Source organism: Glycine soja, chromosome 1 (assembly GCF_004193775.1).
Source record: "Glycine soja cultivar W05 chromosome 1, ASM419377v2, whole genome shotgun sequence".
NCBI lineage: Eukaryota > Viridiplantae > Streptophyta > Magnoliopsida > Fabales > Fabaceae > Glycine > Glycine soja.
The window spans coordinates 49,482,003-49,501,578 of record NC_041002.1 but is presented as its reverse complement, the minus strand read 5'-3'; the positions used below and the strand labels follow the sequence as shown (position 1 = coordinate 49,501,578).

At 30.4% G+C, this 19,576-nt stretch overlaps 2 protein-coding genes across 4 annotated transcripts; one reads left to right on the top strand and one right to left on the bottom strand.

Moving 5' to 3' along the window:
• Window positions 1–12,419: 12,419 nt before the first annotated feature.
• On the bottom strand, window positions 12,420–16,323 carry LOC114418633. 3 transcript variants are annotated; one of them, XM_028384093.1, is made up of 6 exons: window positions 16,201–16,323; window positions 15,784–16,092; window positions 15,589–15,666; window positions 14,383–14,464; window positions 13,882–14,009; window positions 12,420–12,806 (listed from the first exon to the last, which is right to left on the bottom strand). In XM_028384093.1, exons 2-6 carry the CDS (start codon window positions 16,087–16,089, stop codon window positions 12,606–12,608), a joined length of 795 nt encoding a protein of 264 aa, XP_028239894.1. In that variant the 5' UTR covers window positions 16,090–16,092; window positions 16,201–16,323; the 3' UTR covers window positions 12,420–12,605. The 3 variants fall into 3 exon arrangements, with proteins under 3 accessions (XP_028239894.1, XP_028239884.1, XP_028239900.1); XM_028384083.1 differs by lacking the exon at window positions 16,201–16,323 and having other exon boundaries at window positions 15,784–16,186; XM_028384099.1 differs by lacking the exons at window positions 15,589–15,666; window positions 16,201–16,323 and having other exon boundaries at window positions 15,784–16,188.
• A 1,568-nt stretch (window positions 16,324–17,891) lies between these two features.
• Window positions 17,892–19,216, top strand: LOC114418625 (NDR1/HIN1-like protein 12). The gene has a single exon (XM_028384071.1). It carries the CDS (start codon window positions 18,094–18,096, stop codon window positions 18,781–18,783), a length of 690 nt encoding a protein of 229 aa, XP_028239872.1. The 5' UTR covers window positions 17,892–18,093; the 3' UTR covers window positions 18,784–19,216.
• The last annotated feature ends 360 nt before the right edge of the window (window positions 19,217–19,576 follow it).

Below are 19,576 nucleotides of genomic sequence, written 5' to 3'. Positions count from 1 at the left end.
ACTTATAGAGAATGAGTAGACAATAAGTAGACTCGTAAACTCATAAGAATTAGTTAATTAACTCAAAAGTTTAATAATCATCTATATCTTAACCTATCTTTATATCCAATACTTTTGGTATAAATCGATCCTAAATGTTAACTTCATATGATAATGATTATGTCCTCTTTATATATCTTTAGTGAATTCACTGAATCAAGGTAATATCAACCCTAACTTATAAGAGGGTACAAATTGTAGAAGCCAATGTACGTGTACATGTACATGTCTGCATTCCTAAATCACTTCTAATACTAAATCACATCAGTGGCCTCAATCGTGTTTCATGCCTAAACATTTCCTAATTTAGATTTCATTTTTGCAAAGCTATATATATAAGAAATGTTTCAAATGAAAATAAATTTAAAATGAGAAATGAAAAGAATTAATTTTAATTGTTAGATTATAATTAAAAAAATTAATGATTGAAATTAAAATTTTAATTTTTAATACATCATGTTTACTTAGTTGAGAGAACATTGTTTACATGAGTTAAACAATATCTTTTGTATCGATTATAAAACAGATGTCTATGCAAATAACATAAAAAGTCATATTTTTTAAATTAGTTATTAATCGATTTTAAAGTTAACTTTAAGATTGGTTCTTTAAGTAACTGATGTTAAAATTAACTTTTTAGATTGGTTTTTTAAGTGACTATTTGAAAAATAACTATTTAAATCAATTAACAAAAAAAAACATGATATATTAAAAATTGAGATTTTAATCTCAGTCATAATTTTTTTTATTATAATCTAACCGTTAAAATTAATTCTTCTTATTTTTTCATTTTATTTCACACATATATATGGATTACTAATGCCCACGTACCTCTTTTTTAGTTGGAGCACATTAGCGACCTACACCAACATATTTTGGACCGAAAAACCAACCAATTCTTTTGTTTCTCGATACCATTTAATTAAACTTTAAAAGAAATTAAAATCTCATTTCTCAAATCAAGGTTGTGGAGCAAATTAACCTCACACACACAATGATATAAGACAAATAGTTATTTTTGTTCCTTAATGTAGAGAGTGCTGATAAATTTATCCCCGAAAAATGAAAATTCAAATTTTAATCCTTAAAAGTGAAAAAATGCGGCAAAATGATTCATCAATTCACTTTTGTCCGTAACCGTTAATGAAAGAGCCAATGTGACACAAATGGACGAAAATGTTACAAAAATGATTGTCAACATGACTGTTGAATATATTAGACCAAAATGTCAATAAGTTTCCATTGAACCAGAATGTCAATAAGTTTCTATTGGATTAATTTGTCAGACCCCAAATTTCATTTCATTTAAGGATAGAATATAATTTAATTTTCGATCATCTTCCCCCTTTTGTGATTAGAAAATTTATAATGATTGGTACGTTGTTATAATGTTTATTTTGGTACACTGATAGAATGTCTATTTTGGATAATTTTTATTGTTATAACATTAGGTAGTGATACTCTCATTTTTTGTAAGGATTAACTTAATGGTTGTATATTTTTGTTTGAGTATCATATTTTGAGTAAAGTAATGTCATATTAGAAATTTCAGAGCAACAAACGGATTGTGCTTATTAATCAATATTATGCTCATTATTATGTTTGTTCTAACTTATGCTTGTTTTCCTATTTTTTTTAAGTGTTTATTGCAATATTATGTTTGTAACAATTAAAAAAAATAGAAAAGATGAAGATTAAATTATATTTTATCCTTAAATAAAATGAAATTTGAAGTCTAACAAATTAGTCCATTAGAAACTTACTAATATTTTGGTTTAATGGAAATTTACTAACATCTTGATCCGATCTATTCAGCATTCATGTTGGTAATCATTTATATGACATTTTTATTGCCCCTATGTGCCCGTAAGCTTTTTCATTAATAGTAACAGACGGAAGTTAACCGATGGATGAATTTGTCATATTTTTTTTATTTATCAGGACTAAAATTTAAATTTTCATTTTTCAATAACGAATTTATCAACGCTTTACGCATTAGGGATAAAAATGATTATTTAGCGCAAGGATATACGTGACCTAGGCTAACCCAAATCGACGTTGTGAAGCAAATTAACCTTTTATATATAGTTTCTTTGCTTGCCCAATTCCATGTCGGGAAGCGCTGCAGTCTGCACCATGAGAACCATGTTATCGTATTATAGAACATGGATTATATTCTGGTTCAGCTTTCGGGCTTACGCTATTCCTAAAAAAATAAATTCATAAATACATAAATAAAAGTTTCAAAAACACTTAAGTAAAGATGTTCAAAATTTACTATGTAATCAAACAGTACTAATAGTATGTAAGTGTCACTTGGTATACGTACACATTAAATTTGTAGGGGAAACGACTGAAGTTCAATCCTTATATAAAACATTCTTAGAAAAGGATGAAAATTTTTAAGTGTATTTAGGACCCAAACTGATTTGAGTTAATTTTCATAATTGATTAAAAAATCAAAATTTATAAAGATATTTGAAATCGTATAGAAAGACAAATGTTCTCATTATAGTATTTACCAAAAAATATATTAATGTATGAACATTATTTATAGCTAATTAAACTCATCCTCTTATGTACCATCATTTTTCATAATTGAATTATAGAAATTCAAAAAAGCTTAAATCACATCAAGAATATTGAGAAAAATACTCAAGTCCCACATCGGCTGCCTCAATCCTTAGAGTGCAGCTTATATACCTGTTGGGTAACTTCACTTAATGTCAATTGGTTTTAAAATGAAATCTAACATGTTATCAGAGCAGGCTCTAACCCTGGGACCTCTCATTCGCTTCCGCTGCGACAAGCACCCACCATTTGTGGTTCACGCACAGCTTATATACATGTTGGGAAATCTAACAAAGAATTCATATATCAATTTTTAGATACTATTATAATAGCTAAACCTAGGTTTCCAGAAATTTGCTTAGAAGCAGGCGTCAGATTCCAACAGTAATATAATATTCTTGAAATCAGAGTGTGAATATGACAGAGTGGGGTGATTTTAATGTACCGTTAGCTAGGTTGACATTTGGCAACGTTTCTATTCTACTATAAGAAGAGATGAAAAAAGCGATACCCACCTCAAAGATTTTTGGTTTCTTTTAGTAGTTTTCGAGAGAACTAATGATTATAAAATAGACAAGAAAGTGTGGCTAATACTAATACTAGTGGCACTCAACATCAATGACTTTGCAACTTGAAAGGTCTTTTATGAATAGAGTTCCCTCCCGACGTATTTGTATAGATTGTGGTTGTTAAAGAACAACAGCAGAAAGAAAACGAAATCAGAACATATTTGTGGGAAGCAAAACAAAGTTGCTCAAATCAAATGATGATTTTAGCTGAGGGTCTGTTTGTGCTAATAACGTGGCTACTAGTTGTTTACTGAATGAATTCCTTTTCATTTTTAAGTTTGGCCTTTTTGTTGTTGTATAATAAGGTGGTATCCAAATCTGTGGGCTTGAATAATCCCCTTCCTGCCAGGTCGGCCTATGAGAAATAAAATATTTTCAAATGTTGCCACTCCAAAAGAAGCTTCAGCAATTAAATAGAAAAAAGTTTAACATTTTTTTTAAAGCCAAACAATGATTTATTATTAATAGTACCAAAAGAAGGCACAAGTAGTAGAAAAAAATGAAAAAGTTTCACATGACTCAAAATTAAATACTATATTTTGTCATTTTTGTTTTCGGTGAATGAAATTAAAAAAGAAGTTACTCCATTTCAACTTTCCAAGGTCATGTGATATGCTACATTTTTCAGTTAGCTGTTTGATTCTGCTAATAAAACCAAACTCTGTTGGCAAAATAATCAATAAACTTTAATAATATTGTTGAATAGTTTATAGCTTTTTTCCCCCAAAAAATACCCCATCCCTGTCCATTTGATATATTTAAAGCTCTGATGCTCCAACATAGGTTTATTGTGACAGTATTTTTGAAAAGAGCATAAGATTCTGTCTAAAACCTTTTCTTTTCATGTAGAATTGATCTTCCTTTATTTTTTCTTTTCGTGGGTACGGAATTTATATCTTCCTCTGATTCTTAGATGTAGTAGTCTCTTGGTCTCATGTAAGATAAATGTTTATTTGTTCTATCACCCTTTTCTAGTTCTCACTTATGTGATAGTCGTCATCTCTGTTTGCTGTACAAGGAAAGCTAGTTTGCTAGACTTAGACTTAAAAGATATTATAAGAATGTTCGCTATTACACTAGTGGGTCAAAAGTTCATTGTAATACAGACGATTTACAGTGGACTAAAAGTCCGTTTATAAAATCTCTATTGGTAAGTTTTACGACGATCTCAAAGAAATCCTTTGTAATACATAAGCCCACTGTAGGTTGACAGTAATATAATGAGTTTAGTTATTAGTAATTTGATCATCGATAATAGAAAGGGTTTAACTGTTAATAAATGATGAATAAAAATGAACATAACCTAGCATGTATAACGAATTGTAATGAGCTATCACGTTTGTACTATAGTGGGTATTTCACAATTGATCAAATCCATTGTAATATAGACGGTTTAATTGTCAGTAATAGAGTGGGCTTTCTGCATAGTAAAAATCTATTATAATATAGTGAGTTTAACCTTCGGTAATCATATTTTTTTTAATTAAATTTATTTTTTTTACAAAATTATCAATACTTGTAAATATTCATTGGAAACACAAATAATATAAAACAGTACTTATTTAAACATAAATTTAATCCATAACAAAATATTTCATTTCCATATATATAACCATAACACTTTCATAGTAGAACTACTAAGTCATTAGAACTTGCTACTAAGTCATCAAAAAATCATAAATGATACTACGTCATAATAAAAAAAAAATTATATATATATATGTGGGGGTGGGGGGGGGGGGGGTGGTGATGTCTCTAATGAGTAAGAGGCATATATTAATTGGTCGATCATCATGATCAAAATATTATTCATAATTTGGATGATGATGACGAGATTGAAAATGCTGAGTGAGGTCACTCACAAATGTCTTAAGTTTCCTAATGGTGTTGAGCATCTCTTTATATCTTCTAATGTTATTCTTGTTATTCTTTCATTTGTTGTTCAATTCTTTCATATGCTTATGAGATTTCTTCAGCTCCCACTCTGGAACAATGGTTTGGGATAACCTACAAGATGCTCCCTTAACCTGGGTTAATGATTCCACACCAGGTCTATAATGAGAGGACATGTCTCCAACACTATAAAGACATCCCTCGAGACACTATAAAATGTAAATTAAAACCTTTGTTTTTATTTGATAGAAGAATTATGTTTCTTTCGCCAAAATTATTTTTGAACTACCCTCAAATTCCATATTTTTGTGTCATTTTTTATGCCACGAATGTGGACTGTGTGGGCAGTGTAAAAATATTAAGGTGTGAATTCAAGAATTTAATTTTAATATACTTACATAATAAATAAAATTATTTTTGAACTACCCTCAAATTCCATATTTTCGTGTCATTTTTTATGCCACGAGTGTGGACTGTGTGTGGGCAGTGTAAAAATATTAAGGTGTGAATTCAAGAATTTAATTTTAATATACTTACATAATAAATATTTTTATATTTTCAATTAATTAAATATATATATATATATATATATATATTTAAAATATTATTATAAAAATTAATGATCTTATTATATATCATATATCAACATGACAATATAAAATTATATTCTTATATAGTATATAGGGGCCCACAACAAAAATTGGTATGTATAGTGCTAAAGCAATGCAAATGAAGTTTCACGTGGAATAATATATGTTCCCATCTAAAGCAAGACAACACACGGAGAATAAGGTTATCAAAACTCGAGAGTTTATACAGACTCGTGAAAGTTCTATAGGCTCAACTCATAGACTCAATTCGTAGACTCGTAAGAATCTACTTCATATAAAAATAATAATAAAATATCTATAAATAACATATTAATTAAATATTTCAACAATATAATAAAGTAAAACAGTAAATCATAAAGTTCAGAATCTTTAAATAACCAAGTCTAGTAATAATACATCACTAATAGACAATAACTTGTAGAGGTTATAATAGTAGTAGATCATTCTCATCGAGGATTTAATGTTATTAGAGAACAAGAGTTTGATATTATTAAAGGTGAGAATTTTGTATTTAAGAATAACATGCTAAATGAAGATATATTAAATGCTAAACACACAGAAAACAATAAAAAATGACTTACATTTTGGTCTAATTTCTTTAACTTGCTAACTCGTTGACTCGGTGATAAACTCGAGAGTTTACCTAGTTTACTTAGAGTTTAGCCAGAATCTACTAAAAAAAGAGTTTACTCAAGAGTCAATTCGTAGTGGACAAGTAGACTCGTAAACTCGTAAAAATTAGCGAGTTAACTCGAGAATTTGATAAACATGACGGGGGAGTACAAAACCTCCCTTTTAAAGGAGAAATTAATTATTAGGTGCTTTAAGATTTTAAAAATATTTGATAGGCATTCTAAATGTTATCTAATACTAAGAAATTGAGAAAAAGAAAAAAGAAAGAAAAATATAAATATGATAAAATTTATGATATGATAAAAAATGATAAAGATAAATAAAAAATATTAGTGAAATAAATAAAATAAAAGGTGATTCATGTATCATTATTCTTACGATCATTATGATTCTAACTAATCTCTTATACATATTAAGTAGTAGCATTATTAATTACTTTTATAAATTAAAAACCTTAAATCCTTATTATATGAAAATGGGATTAAAAACATATAGTAATTCGAAACTAGCTAATAATTTTCCTTGACTAGATATCATATCTAGCTGATGATGTTTTTGACAATAATCAACTTAGTGACATTATTGGTAGTTGTTACTAGTTAGTTAGTGTGGGTGGCGGTCCACCAATGTACACAAACAAACATAAAATAAATATATAGACGAAAAGTTCACTGCAGCTAGCTAGCTAGCTACCATAATTTATTTGCATCTTAAACAGGTGGTATATACATGCTTGGCTATTTTTGACTTAAAGCAAACGCGAGGTTCTGTACATTAAAATTTTCACTTGCTGCAAAGTTTTGTCTCTTCTCTTCTTTTACACCATATTCAAACTTTGAGTTGATTGTTACCATATTATATTTTTGCTTTGCTGTAGATGTTTCCTTGCTTCACCCTTTTGCAATTTCCCTCAACCTTAGTGTCCTTTCTGGTAATTTTATTTCTAATGGCGATTTTATTTTATATAAATTATTATAAAAATCCTTTTAAATTATTTTTATAAAATACTATTCTCAAACAGCATATAATTATTTTAAAAGAATTTAATTGTGATATGTTGACAGTGTAAATTTTACATTATTCAATTGTAAAACACCTTTTGCATGAATTTTAAAATAATTTTATAAAAGTTAAATAATAGTTTAAAATAACACACTTGTTTAATGATTCTCAAGTATAATAGCCAATCTGTTAGTTTTGAAAGCAATGAGTGGTCATCGTATTTGTTTTGTATTTTGAAATATGTTTCTTTCTTTTTCAAAAAAATAATGTAATTTAATTGAATAAACTTATATTGTTTAAAATTATTTTTTTAATATTTGAATACATTTTAAAATGAATGGTAATCGTAGTTGTTTTGTATTGTGCAATATGCTTCTTTCTTTTTTCACAAAAATAATGTAATTTAATTAAATAAACTTATATTGTTTGAAATTATTTTTTTAATATTTGAATAAATTTTAAATAATGTTATTTTTAAAAAAGAATAATTAGTGATTAGTGAGGACAAGAGAAAGGAAGACGTGGGAGACAGATTGTGAGATGACTGAGTGATATAATAAGCAAGAGAGAGAGGAAGACATGGGAGATAAAATGTGAGACAAGAAAAAGAAAAGGATATATAGTCACTTTTGTGTATGGATGTTTAATTCTTTCACAAATGTGTTCCTGATAGATGAAAATATAAAATTTAGTCTGCACACGAGGGCGAATTTATCAGTAGAATAGTGATCAACGTAGTCATTTCTAATTGTCAACATATAGACATATTTATCATATAATATTTTTTTTTCTTTTCATCTTCTCACTTCGCTGACAAATGTGTCCCTGAAAGATGAAAATATAAAATTTAATCCCCAAAAGTGTAAAAAGCATGACAAATATATCCAAACGTTAATAGTATATTGTGACTAATTATTATAATTTGAAAAAATTTATAATGATTACAACAAAAGGATCAAATAAGTAATTTAATATATTTTTTTAACTTAACTCATCTCAAATAACAAACAAAAGTCAGTGTATATTTAAAATTTTGATTTGGTTGTTAGCTGAAATTTAGATCATAGAATTAAGGTTAAAGCGGTGAAAGTAAAAAAAAAAAAAGAAAAAATATAATAAATAATTATTTTATATTTGCTATATTAACTTTAAATTAATGATAAAAACTCGTAAATTAAATCGAGTCTCAAAGAAAAAAGAATACTTCTTTTATAAACTCGTAAATAATTTTTTTATACTCGCATGCTTAATGAAAGGTTCAAGTAAAAAAAAATTATTGTAAAATATTATTAATTAAATTAGATCCATGAATAATTTTTACGAAAAATTGAAATTTTAATGACACTTTTAATTTGTAAAAAATATTTACCTCTTTTAGAATGATTTTTTTAAGGTTATGATTTTTTAAATAAACAGTCAATAAAAAATTATTGAGTATGATTTTAAAAAAAATAATTTAAAAATAAATAAACTTTTATTATAATTTGTAATTTGATGTCATTGCATATACTAATAGACATTCATATTTTATTATGAAAAATTTATAAAAAAAATAATTAAATAAATAGTGTTTGATTAAACAGAAACAATGATTTTCTTATCGTTTTACAGTAAATTTTTGTGTGTTGATAATATTCATTCAAGAGTTAACAACCAAAGGATTGATTTTTTTTGAAGTTGAAGAAGAATTCGCCAAAACAATAAAAATTCACTTCCATTGATAATATTTTATGCATGTCTCAACCGGTGATGAAACTTAAAAATTATATAACGGACACAAACACTTACCAGTGCGACATAGCTCTCCCAAAATTTTGTCGCAATCATCATAATTTTTTTCAAATTATAATAATTAGTCACACTATACTATTAACATCCGAAAATATTTGTCGCACTTTTTACACTTTCAGGGACTAAATTTTGTATTTTCATCTTTTAGGGACGCATTTGTCAGCGAAGTGGCAAAACGAAAAATAAAAAAATATTATATGACAAATATGTCCTTATGCTGACATTCAGAGATGGTCATGTGTTGACAATTATTTTAGTGACAAATTCGTCTCTCTGTGTCATGTAGACTATTTTATTAATGGTGACAGGCGAATGTTAATGACCGGATATATTTGTAGCACTCTTTACACTTTCGGGGACTAAATTTCATATTTTCATCTTTCAGGGACACATTTTTCAATGAATTACACGTTTAGGGACAAAAGTGACTATTTACCCAAAAGAAAAATATTTTAAGTAAACTAATGAGAATAAAAATAGAAAAAGAAAAACTTAATAACTTAAGTTAATTGAAGTATCTCCTAAAAAAAGAGTTAATTGAAGTAGCTTATCAAAATAATTTAAAAATTATTAAAATATGCTTGTATTTATGTTGGTGAAATCAATTTATATAAGTTAGGGAAATCAACTTATAAAATATGTCCAAATATGAATATGATGAACACTTTCACTTTTTTTTTCTTTCTAAACAGGTCAATAGGGTACAACTTAGTTTTCTTATAAGGATGAGTAATCTTAATCCTCACAACCACTACTCTATTGTATTCTCATATACTACCTTTGATTTTTTATATAAAAAGCAAACGGATACATATTTTTTTATATCTTAACTATAATATATTAAATAGACCCATGTGCTATATTAATTAATTTTTATGCTCTTAATTTAGTGTACAATATAGTATATTAATAAAACACTCACCTACTCTCTATAATTGGTCATTTAACAACATAAGTCATATTTATCGGATGAAAAAGTTATTTCTTGATTTATGATACTTAATTCATTTAATTGGATAGAATGAAAATGAAATTTAAATTTATAATATTACTGATTAAAATTAAATTGTTAACTATTTTGATGAATTAATTATTTCTTTTTTATATAAAAGACAGGAAGTAATATATAACTAGTCAAATATTCTTCCTGTTGTTCGTCGCACTTTTTAGGTCCAACTTCCAAGCATCTGATTAGTAGGTGCTCAACTTGACTATATAGAAGAAAAAGAAAGGAACAAACAGTAAGGACATTTAGAAGGTGGGCACAAGAATAATAATTAGGTTAAATTAGTATTTTTTTTTCAATTTGATTCTATAATTTTTTTTTAATTTGATTCTTTAATTTTTAAAATTGATTTAATTTGATCTTTTAATATTTTTTTTTCAATTTAATTTTTTATTTTTTAAAATTGATTCATTTTTATAAAAAAAATATGAATTTTTGTAATGATTTAAAATCACTTGCTTACAATTTTAAATTAATTTAGATTGAAGGATCAAATTAAATCTATAAAAAAATTAGAGGAACAAAATATTAATTTAACCTACTAAGTATAGGATCCAAGGTCTGCGCAAAGGAAAGAGAGTGGACAAACAAATGGAAATGACTAAAAGTGTAAATTAAGAAAGTTGCTGAGGAAAGTCTGTACAAAAACTCTTTAATATTTTCAGTTTCTTTAATCTTGAAGGCTTCAAACTTTCTCCTAAGTTCAAAACTTGCATTCTCTTCGTTCTTTCACTCTTCTTTTACAGTCTCAAGATTCAAGATCTTGATAAATACTTCATCATGTAGTGTTGCATGTATAATGACAAGGGTTTTGCCTTCCTTTGTCATTTCATCGTTGTGATTCCTTATCTAAGCCACTCTTGGGTTATTTGGCAAAGGAGGTGGAAAATAAATATAAGAGTCAACTGAAATAGCTATTAGACTCAACAACAAAGCTATTGGATGATGCAAAAAAATCATTGAACTATTGGACTCAACAGAATGCAAGAAAACAAACCAGCAACCACAAACGTGAAGAAGAAAGGAGCTAAAACCTGATCTCTGATATGCTCAATTTTTTTTCCACATTAATGAAATGTTAAAAGTGTTTAAAATACAAAAGCCACTCAGCCCATGCTTAGGCAGAGCTAAAAGCACTCATGACTAAACTACAAAGTAAGCATCATTAGTCTGCAACTAGTTTTTTCTAAACAGGAGCAAATGCAAAACCAACTTTACAAGCAACAGAGACATTCAATATATACAAATCTGAATTTGACAAAAACTAGTTCAAAAAGAATTTGGGACTGAATGGCTTCATTAATATATACGAGTTCACAGGATATGATTATTTGTGTGTTTAGATACACTTCTCTAACACAAGTCTTTACTATTCTTTTCATGTCAGATGTGGGAAAAAAGTAGAAGCTACTCTTCGTAGCTTCTGCTTGAGGTGGATCCGTTGTTAGCAAACGTATTACCAAACACTTAATAAGTAAAGTGAACTGAATTGTGGTCAACTGGTTATTTAAGAAAGAATCTAACTGTGATTAGGACAAAAACTCAGGTTTTATTTGAAGTTCGAACTCAAGGCTGACAGATGCTCATCATGTGGTGAACTAGTGATTCTTGGATGCTTTGGATGAGCAAGTTCTAGCAGCTTAAAACTTCTCCATAGATCTTTTAAGATCCTCAGAGTTTGTGTTAATTAACCAGTTGAGAATTCAACTACAGCAACTCTGCAAGTCATAGTTTGATTTTTATAGTTGTTTTGACAACCCTACTTCTCAAATTTCTACTCATCTTTCTTTTTGTACTAGTATCAGACACCTTCACGTATGAGAGCCCGTGGAAACGATGGTGGAATTATTTTTCTTTTTTTCAATCTCTTATCTTTTGTATGTTGCTTGACCCCTATATTGGCCTAAACACTTCGAATTACCTTTTGGTGTACAGAATATTTCTTATGTGTCCATATATCTCCTCTACTTTTATCCCAAATAGTTGCTAAGACATATTCTCTCAATTTTAAATTCGACATGTAAGGCTTGAACAAGATTATCTCCTGTGGAAGATACATGTGATATACACCAAAAGTTCGACATGTTAATTGCATTGTAGCACACCGCAAATACGCCCATTTAATGATAGCTAGCAACTTAGGCTTTGCTTACAAGTATGTTATATTTTATTGGTAAGTTCTTTACTCTGGATAAAAATTATCAACAATAAGTATGAAGCCGAATCCTTTATTTACATCCCCCGTGGCCTTCTGCCATTGTTTTTAATGAATTTTTGTGAGCCCAGATAAGGAAGCGAAGGAAATTTTGAAGACTCAAAACAAGGTGATTGGTTAAGAGGTACAAATGCACAACAAAGGAAAGACCAAGACAATTGCATATTCATCCTAATATATACAGAAGAAAAGTAAGTATTAGGTACAGCTATTTTTTTTATGTGTGTATCACTTGTTATGATCCTCACTTTACATGTATGTGAACATCATTTTGCCTAATTCAGCTTAGACAGCAAAAAGAGGCAACTAGAAGAAAGGAGGACAGAAACACAGAAGCATAGCAAATCCACAGGAGTGTGTATAACAGCCTTCTTACTTTTGTCAAACAATCCAATCAGAAGCAGCATCACTATGACGTGACCAAGCTTGGTTTTCAGTTCATCCACAGTTTTTATATCCAGCCATTTTGGTCGTTCCTGAAAAGGAGAAACAACAGAGAGGAACTAACATCAACGGACAGATTATTATTATTATTATTAAGAAAAAAGAAAAGCCTGAGCCAGTGATGTGTGGACACATAAACAGAAATATATTGTGAAGGCCATGAGGCTGCAATCTCTGGTACATCAATGTTATTGAGAACCATCATGGAATGTTCAAACTAAATCATGTTCTCTATTCATCTATTTAGGGTATGTTTTAGTAAACAGCTGAATTGAACACTTAGCCACTTACTCAATAATTTCTTATTTAATAAGAACTTATTGATAAGTTTGATTATGAATCTTACTAAATAGACTACAAGTAAAAAGCTAATTTTACTAAACACTCTATCAAGTTATTGAAATAAGTTAAAAAGAGTTTCTTAGAAGGCCACAAGGCTCTTTCATAAACACATAGATATATAAGGCGAGTCTACTAGAATAGGCGAGAATCAAGATGGGCTATAGGCTCTGATACCATGTAAGCTTTGAGCATAAAATCAATTGACATTAGGTGAAGTTATCCAACAAATATATAAGCTCCACCCCAATACTTGAGACTAACGATGTGAGATTTCCTAACAATAACCTGTTCCTAATGCCTCCTTAATATTATCTGTTCACAAAATTATCTACCTATAAGTGTCTAACAGCAGTAGTAACATTAAAAAATTTAAAGTTGCATTAAGATACAACTGTGCCCTCCACTGAATTAAAGGTCAATATATCCGTCAACAATATCCCAACAGAAGTATTGCCCAAGAAAACAGGTCCCCTAAAAGTAACCATCTTGGAGGATTTCAACCAACATCAATTGAATAACGACTGAAAGCAATATTGAATCTTTTGATTACCCATGTATCTGTTAAATTTCTTTAATTTTCTATACAATAATTCTACATCTTGCACAACTCCCCCTACATTTAATTCAATTCAGCCTATTCATTTTCTTATTTTTTTTAAATGGCCTAAATGCAGAAGAGAGGCAGCAGCTAGCCAGTGTACAAGAACATAAAATCCTACTGACTTAGATTAGGTTGACCTAGAAACAGAATGTTCCAAAGCTAACCTTAAGAGGGAATAAACCAAAGAGACTTGATCTGTCAGAAGGTTTTTGATCTACTCCAAGATTACTGACAAAGAGCTCATAGAGACCCATTCCAAAGACCAGCATCACAGTTCCTAAAAGATAGACATCTGGATAAACAATAAAGTTAAAGTTAGAAAGAAGAGAAGGAAATCCTCTTGTAAAAACAAAATTCCAAAAAAAAAGAAAAGATAGAGAATAGCTTAAAACATCTCTACAGTACCTCTGTAAAACCTTTAGATAAACCTCAAAAACAAATGTGCCTAATGCATTACCTTACATTATGCCAAAATGCCATTTTGCGAAATTCTACAAATTTAATTTCATTGATGAGAGGGACAAATGCAATTTATCGTCAAGGACAGTGAAAATGAAGAATATGTCATATAATTAAGAAATAATAGTACACCAAAAAAGAAAAAAGAAACAGATAAGAACCTCAATTGCACAGAATTATAGGAGTTTAACTTTAGAGACACTCACCAATAGCTTCTATTAGCGTTTGGATTACTTTACTGCGGTTTACAAAATATTGCATAAACGATGCTGTAACAAATGTGCAGCCCTGCGTGTTAAAGGGTCAATAAAATAAAATTATGCATTAAAACAAAAGTCATCAGACATAGCATATAACGATTCTAATGTTTCTTAATTATTTGAAATTGATTCAATTAACTCAACCATTTTAAGCAATCAAAATATCTTTTTAAGCATATTGTTATTCAATTTTGCATTTAAATGTACAAACTTTCATTAATTCTTCCCAACTTCCCATGTCCCGTCCTCTTCCACCCATTTCCTTTTGCTACAGACACCTTCATCTCCTCAAAGAGATAGATCTGAGTGGAACAAAGGAAGCACAATTACATGCAAGAGGCTGTTTCTATGCATTTTCAAAATTGAAATGAAATGTTAGGAAATAGACAATATTTCCATGCTTGGATGCTAGAGTCACCCCTCAAGACATGTAAGTGTGTGTCTGGTTCCACGTTAGAGGATTGATTCCTTATCTAGAATTGATCTTGCATAAATTTTCACATGTTTGATTTTACATTGGAAAAAAATTTAGAATTGATTTTGGGTACAAAATTGATTCTGAGTTGAAACAACTTTAAGTAACTTTTACGTTAAATAAAAAATTTTATATTGAGTTTTACTATTAACTTAATTTTATAATAAAAATATCTAAACATAAATCACACCACTTCAAAATCAATTCTGTCAACACTCATCCAAACATACACTAAGATGTATGCAGGGAAAAAGACACCAGTTACTAAGCATTATTTTTTTAGTTGAACCAAGGAAAAAGGTGAGCATCAACCTTCCATTTAGCTTTCAGCTTAATCTAAAGAAAGGTTAAAGGCTAGCATGTACTTATGAACAGGTCAAGATTAGATACATGTTTAATAGGACCATTGAGACATTTCCGATGTGTCTGGTTGCAGTGATTATACTTGATTTAGTATCTGAATGAAAACAAGAGCGAAATATGTATAACCATTGCGACCGGCACTTGTTGGTGACTGAAGCATTCCTATAAAATTCTGATATGATAAGTGGATTTACAATTTTTCATAACTAATTTCCCATTAAAGGCCAGGGCAAGCAATAATTTTGGTGAATTTGAGCAGATGCAAATGACATCCATAACTATGAGAAAGTAAATAAGAATGTATAAAACCATACCTTGATAAAACACAGAAATGAACCAGTTAAAGACCCAAATACACCCAGAATAGCCATAAACCGACACCTATAAATCGCCTATAGAATCAATATCAACAAAAAAACAGAACAATCAACAACCACACTTAAGACAATCAAACAACCAAAGATTGCAGCAAAGAAGAAAAACAATCAAACAGAAAAATGAACTCTCACCTTCTCAATGCCTTCCTCTAAGGCCTCCAACTTCCCTGGCAGCTCCTGAGTCACCGCAGAATCATATCCAGAATTGGAAACAACCTGCGGCGCCGGCGGCGAAGGATTCTTCTTGGCCGCCGCAGAAGAAGAAGAAGAAACAGCGGATCCCGAGTTGCTGCAGGCGCAACTCGGGAGCCTGAGGCTTTGATACTCCAACACAGAGACCCTTTTTCCATTTGAGGACAAAATGGAATTTTGAGTGCGGAGTAACGCTGGTGATGTTGTTGAGAAGGGTGTCCGCACCAATGTCTGTGACAGTTTCATGATCTGTGGAAAAAACTGAAGCAGTTAATGGCTAAGCTAAGACAGTGTAGGCAAGTTGAGTGTGTTGTGTTGTATGTGTGAGCCACAAAATTGTGGAGTTTTAGTACGTACAGTGAATCTAGATTCTGCCACTAGTCAGAGTGTGAGAGAAAGAGTGAGACTTTCACCGAACCTATCTGTTACACCTGGAACTCACGTACAGTTCACCCATCATTTCGTCCAACCACAAAAATCTGCACGGACCTACAACAACGTTGGAAACTAGGAATTTAATTTACCCCGTACACGTGTTTAGTAACTTCACTCACTGCCGCCAAACTCAAGATAAAATTGGAAATTGCTGAATAAAAAATGCTATGAAATTATGAAATATAAACGCCCAAGGCACTGATTAACAACACCCATATAATTTTTATCCTTAGCTCAATTGGCTGAAAATTTTATGTTTTTTCTTTATAGTAACAGATGAAATATTTATGTTGATTCTGAAAAATTGTTGGTTGATGTATATTCTAACTATTGGAAAAAAAAAACCTAAGTCTTCATTCAGCTGAAGAAAGTAGATAGTACTAAAATAAAAAAGATAGACAACTTTCACCTTATAAATTAACCGTTAACCACCAAGTATATGGATTAATTAATATGAGATTTTTTTTTCAGCTTATAAACTAATCCTATTCAAGTATCGGGTATGAAATAAGTTAAATATTTGGAGGAACTTTGTCATTTTTACGTTAATTGCAAGACACTCTAACCAATTAAGCTAATAGCTTATATTAAAAAATAATTAATGTCACTATATATAACATTAAAATATATATTTAATACATATAAGTTTGCATAATAAATTTGATAATAACTAATTTTGATCTAATAATGTATTTTTTACATATATAATAAATTTATAATGGGTTAGACAATTTGTATGACCAATCCATATAAATTTTATGAATTGTCAATCCATATAAGTTTTACTTAACAGTATTTTTGGGGTTTTCTCAGTTAGCAAATTTGTTGGGTCAAGGAAGAAAATTCCTATTTTAGGTCTGAAACTCATTTGGGCGGGCCCACGAAGTCCGAATGAATAAGGCCCAATTCGGATCATGACTCTCAATCTCCCATTGCAGGAAGTGATGGACTTACCTTCACTGATGAAATACACAAATAGGGATTCAGGACACCAATTTTTTTTTTTAAGTACCGTCACTCTAATGAATTTCAATGTAGTTAAAGCGATAGATTTTAAAATAAATTATTTAGCAAATCATAAAATATAACAAATAAAAATGCTAAATAAATGTTTTATGGTATATTAAAATACCAGACAGTATATTCGAACATAAAAAAAGTACTACTAATTGCATACTTCCTTGTACGACTGAATAGCCATTCCAGATTAAAAAGCTTTAAAGCCAGGAAATCTACAAGGAAAAGAGCAGGTGACCCGGTATTTGTCATGCAAGTTTGGTATTTACTTTTTGTGCAATACTAATATTTTCAAACAATTTTTTTACTTCATATATTGCCACACAATTTTTCACTTTAAGTAACTAATAAGTTAAGAAACCACATCTCTCATCAGAAGGCATTCACTTTTTCTTCTTTTTTCCTAATCAAGGGTAAGAAAAAGTGTTTAAAAAAGCATGTAAAAATAATTTTACTCACTTTTACAACAAGATTAAAGTGCAAGATACCCTGTTGGAGAGAGCCGTGGCCTACATTACAAAATAACAGAATATAAAAACTAGCATTAATTAATTAGCACAAGGTGGTACGTAGTAGTAGGAGACAAATGCTTTAAAGCTAGGAAAGGAAGATACCAAAACCTCTCCACCAATTAGAGATAAAGAACCCAATTTTTTTTGTGCAGTTCCCTACCTGACTAAGCTTTGCCAACCCCCAAACTCCTCCTTCTCAAGTAGTCTCATCCCTCACACCAAACATAAAACTCCCAAACAACCCCTCATGGGTTGATTTTTGAATTTTATTCATTGATCAATCTCCATGCCGCCCCACCGCGATCGCGACCATGACCACGACGACGATCACGTGGCTGAGCACCACCACCACCACCACCACAGACCCATCAGAAGAAAATTGGTGAACACTCACCACAGCGGCAAAACACACCCTCTTATCTGGCTAGCGGCCATTCTCTGCACCATCATAGCCATAGGCGTTGTAATAGCCGGCATAGTTGTTTTCGTGGGTTACATGGTGATCCACCCTAGAATCCCTGTGATCAGTATCACCAATGCCCACCTCGATCTTCTCAGCAACGACTACACGGGCCTCCTCCAGACGCAGCTCACCATCATCGTCGTGGCGCAGAACGGCAACGCCAAGGCCCATGCAACGTTCTCCGACATAAGGTTCAACCTAAGCTACCAGGGACAAGGAATTGCTGTTATGCTCGCTCCGCCATTCGATGTGGCCAAGAACAGCTCCAAGCCACTCAACTACGTTGTTCGGTCTGCTTCCATTCCGTTAACTCCTGAGCAGATGGAAGAAGTGGATGAGTCGTGGAAGCGTGACGTTATAGGGTTTGACTTGAAGGGAAGCGCGAGGACACGGTGGAGGGTTGGGCCGTTAGGTTCTGTTAAGTTCTGGTGCAATTTGGAGTGTCAGCTCAGGTTTCGTCCTTCTAATGGGAGTTACATTCATCACTCACGCTGCACCTCTGAGTCTAAATAAATAATCTTACCCGTTAAATTATAAGAAAATAAATGTTCAAGATGAGGAGTAACTTTAAGAGTTATTCATGGAGTAATTTGATCCCTCCTCTAATTATTTTCTCCCATTTTGTCATGTGAACACAAAAGAAAAAAAAAATTGGACAAAACTTTCTATACCTTCTTCATATTCAACTTCTATACCTTAGTTTTTTTCTTCCTTCCCCCCAACATAGATTTTTACGGTGATTAATAAAATTGAGTATCTTTTAGATTCTTTTGCTTTTGCAGGAGAGATATATTTTTCAATCCTGCTATAGCGATGTGACTCTGCATTGGACGCTCTTTTTAGGAAGCTTATGGCTTTAATGGTAGTGAATAATTTATAATGTTCTTCATATCTTTGTATTGAACAAGTTATCAATTTAGTTATTCACCGGAACAAGACAAAAAAAGGTTCACTTATATATTCAACAGTTTGTCTGGTACAACATTCGTTGTTCTTCCTTTAGTGATTTTGTAGGTAGCTGCCAACAATAGGAAAAGGATACATCCAAATTTAAAGAAATAATAAATAAATCAAGTTCAAAGAAAAAAATATCAACTTTTATCTTACTATTATTCATGGACAAGATTTTGTTCTTGAACAAATGTGTAAAGTAAGAAAGTGAAAGTATATCTATTGTTTATTTAAAGTATTTAATTAGATTACGACATATTTTAATTCAAATTAATAATAAATTTATTTTTCCTCATTTGGCATTTACGTATTCTAGAGGAGTTGAATTTCTTGTCACATAAGGAAAGTAGAAAAA

Excerpts from the sequence above, each read along its gene's own strand:
- LOC114418625 (XM_028384071.1), top strand. The coding sequence starts at position 18,094 with ATGCCGCCCCACCGCGATCGCGACCATGACCACGACGACGATCACGTG.
- LOC114418633 (XM_028384093.1), bottom strand. The coding sequence starts at position 16,089 with ATGAAACTGTCACAGACATTGGTGCGGACACCCTTCTCAACAACATCA. Across the intron at positions 14,465-15,588 it reads CATTTCTGTGTTTTATCAAG|GGCTGCACATTTGTTACAGC; the intron begins GTATGGTTTTAT and ends TTTAACACGCAG. Across the intron at positions 14,010-14,382 it reads AACGCTAATAGAAGCTATTG|ATGTCTATCTTTTAGGAACT; the intron begins GTGAGTGTCTCT and ends TTGTTTATCCAG.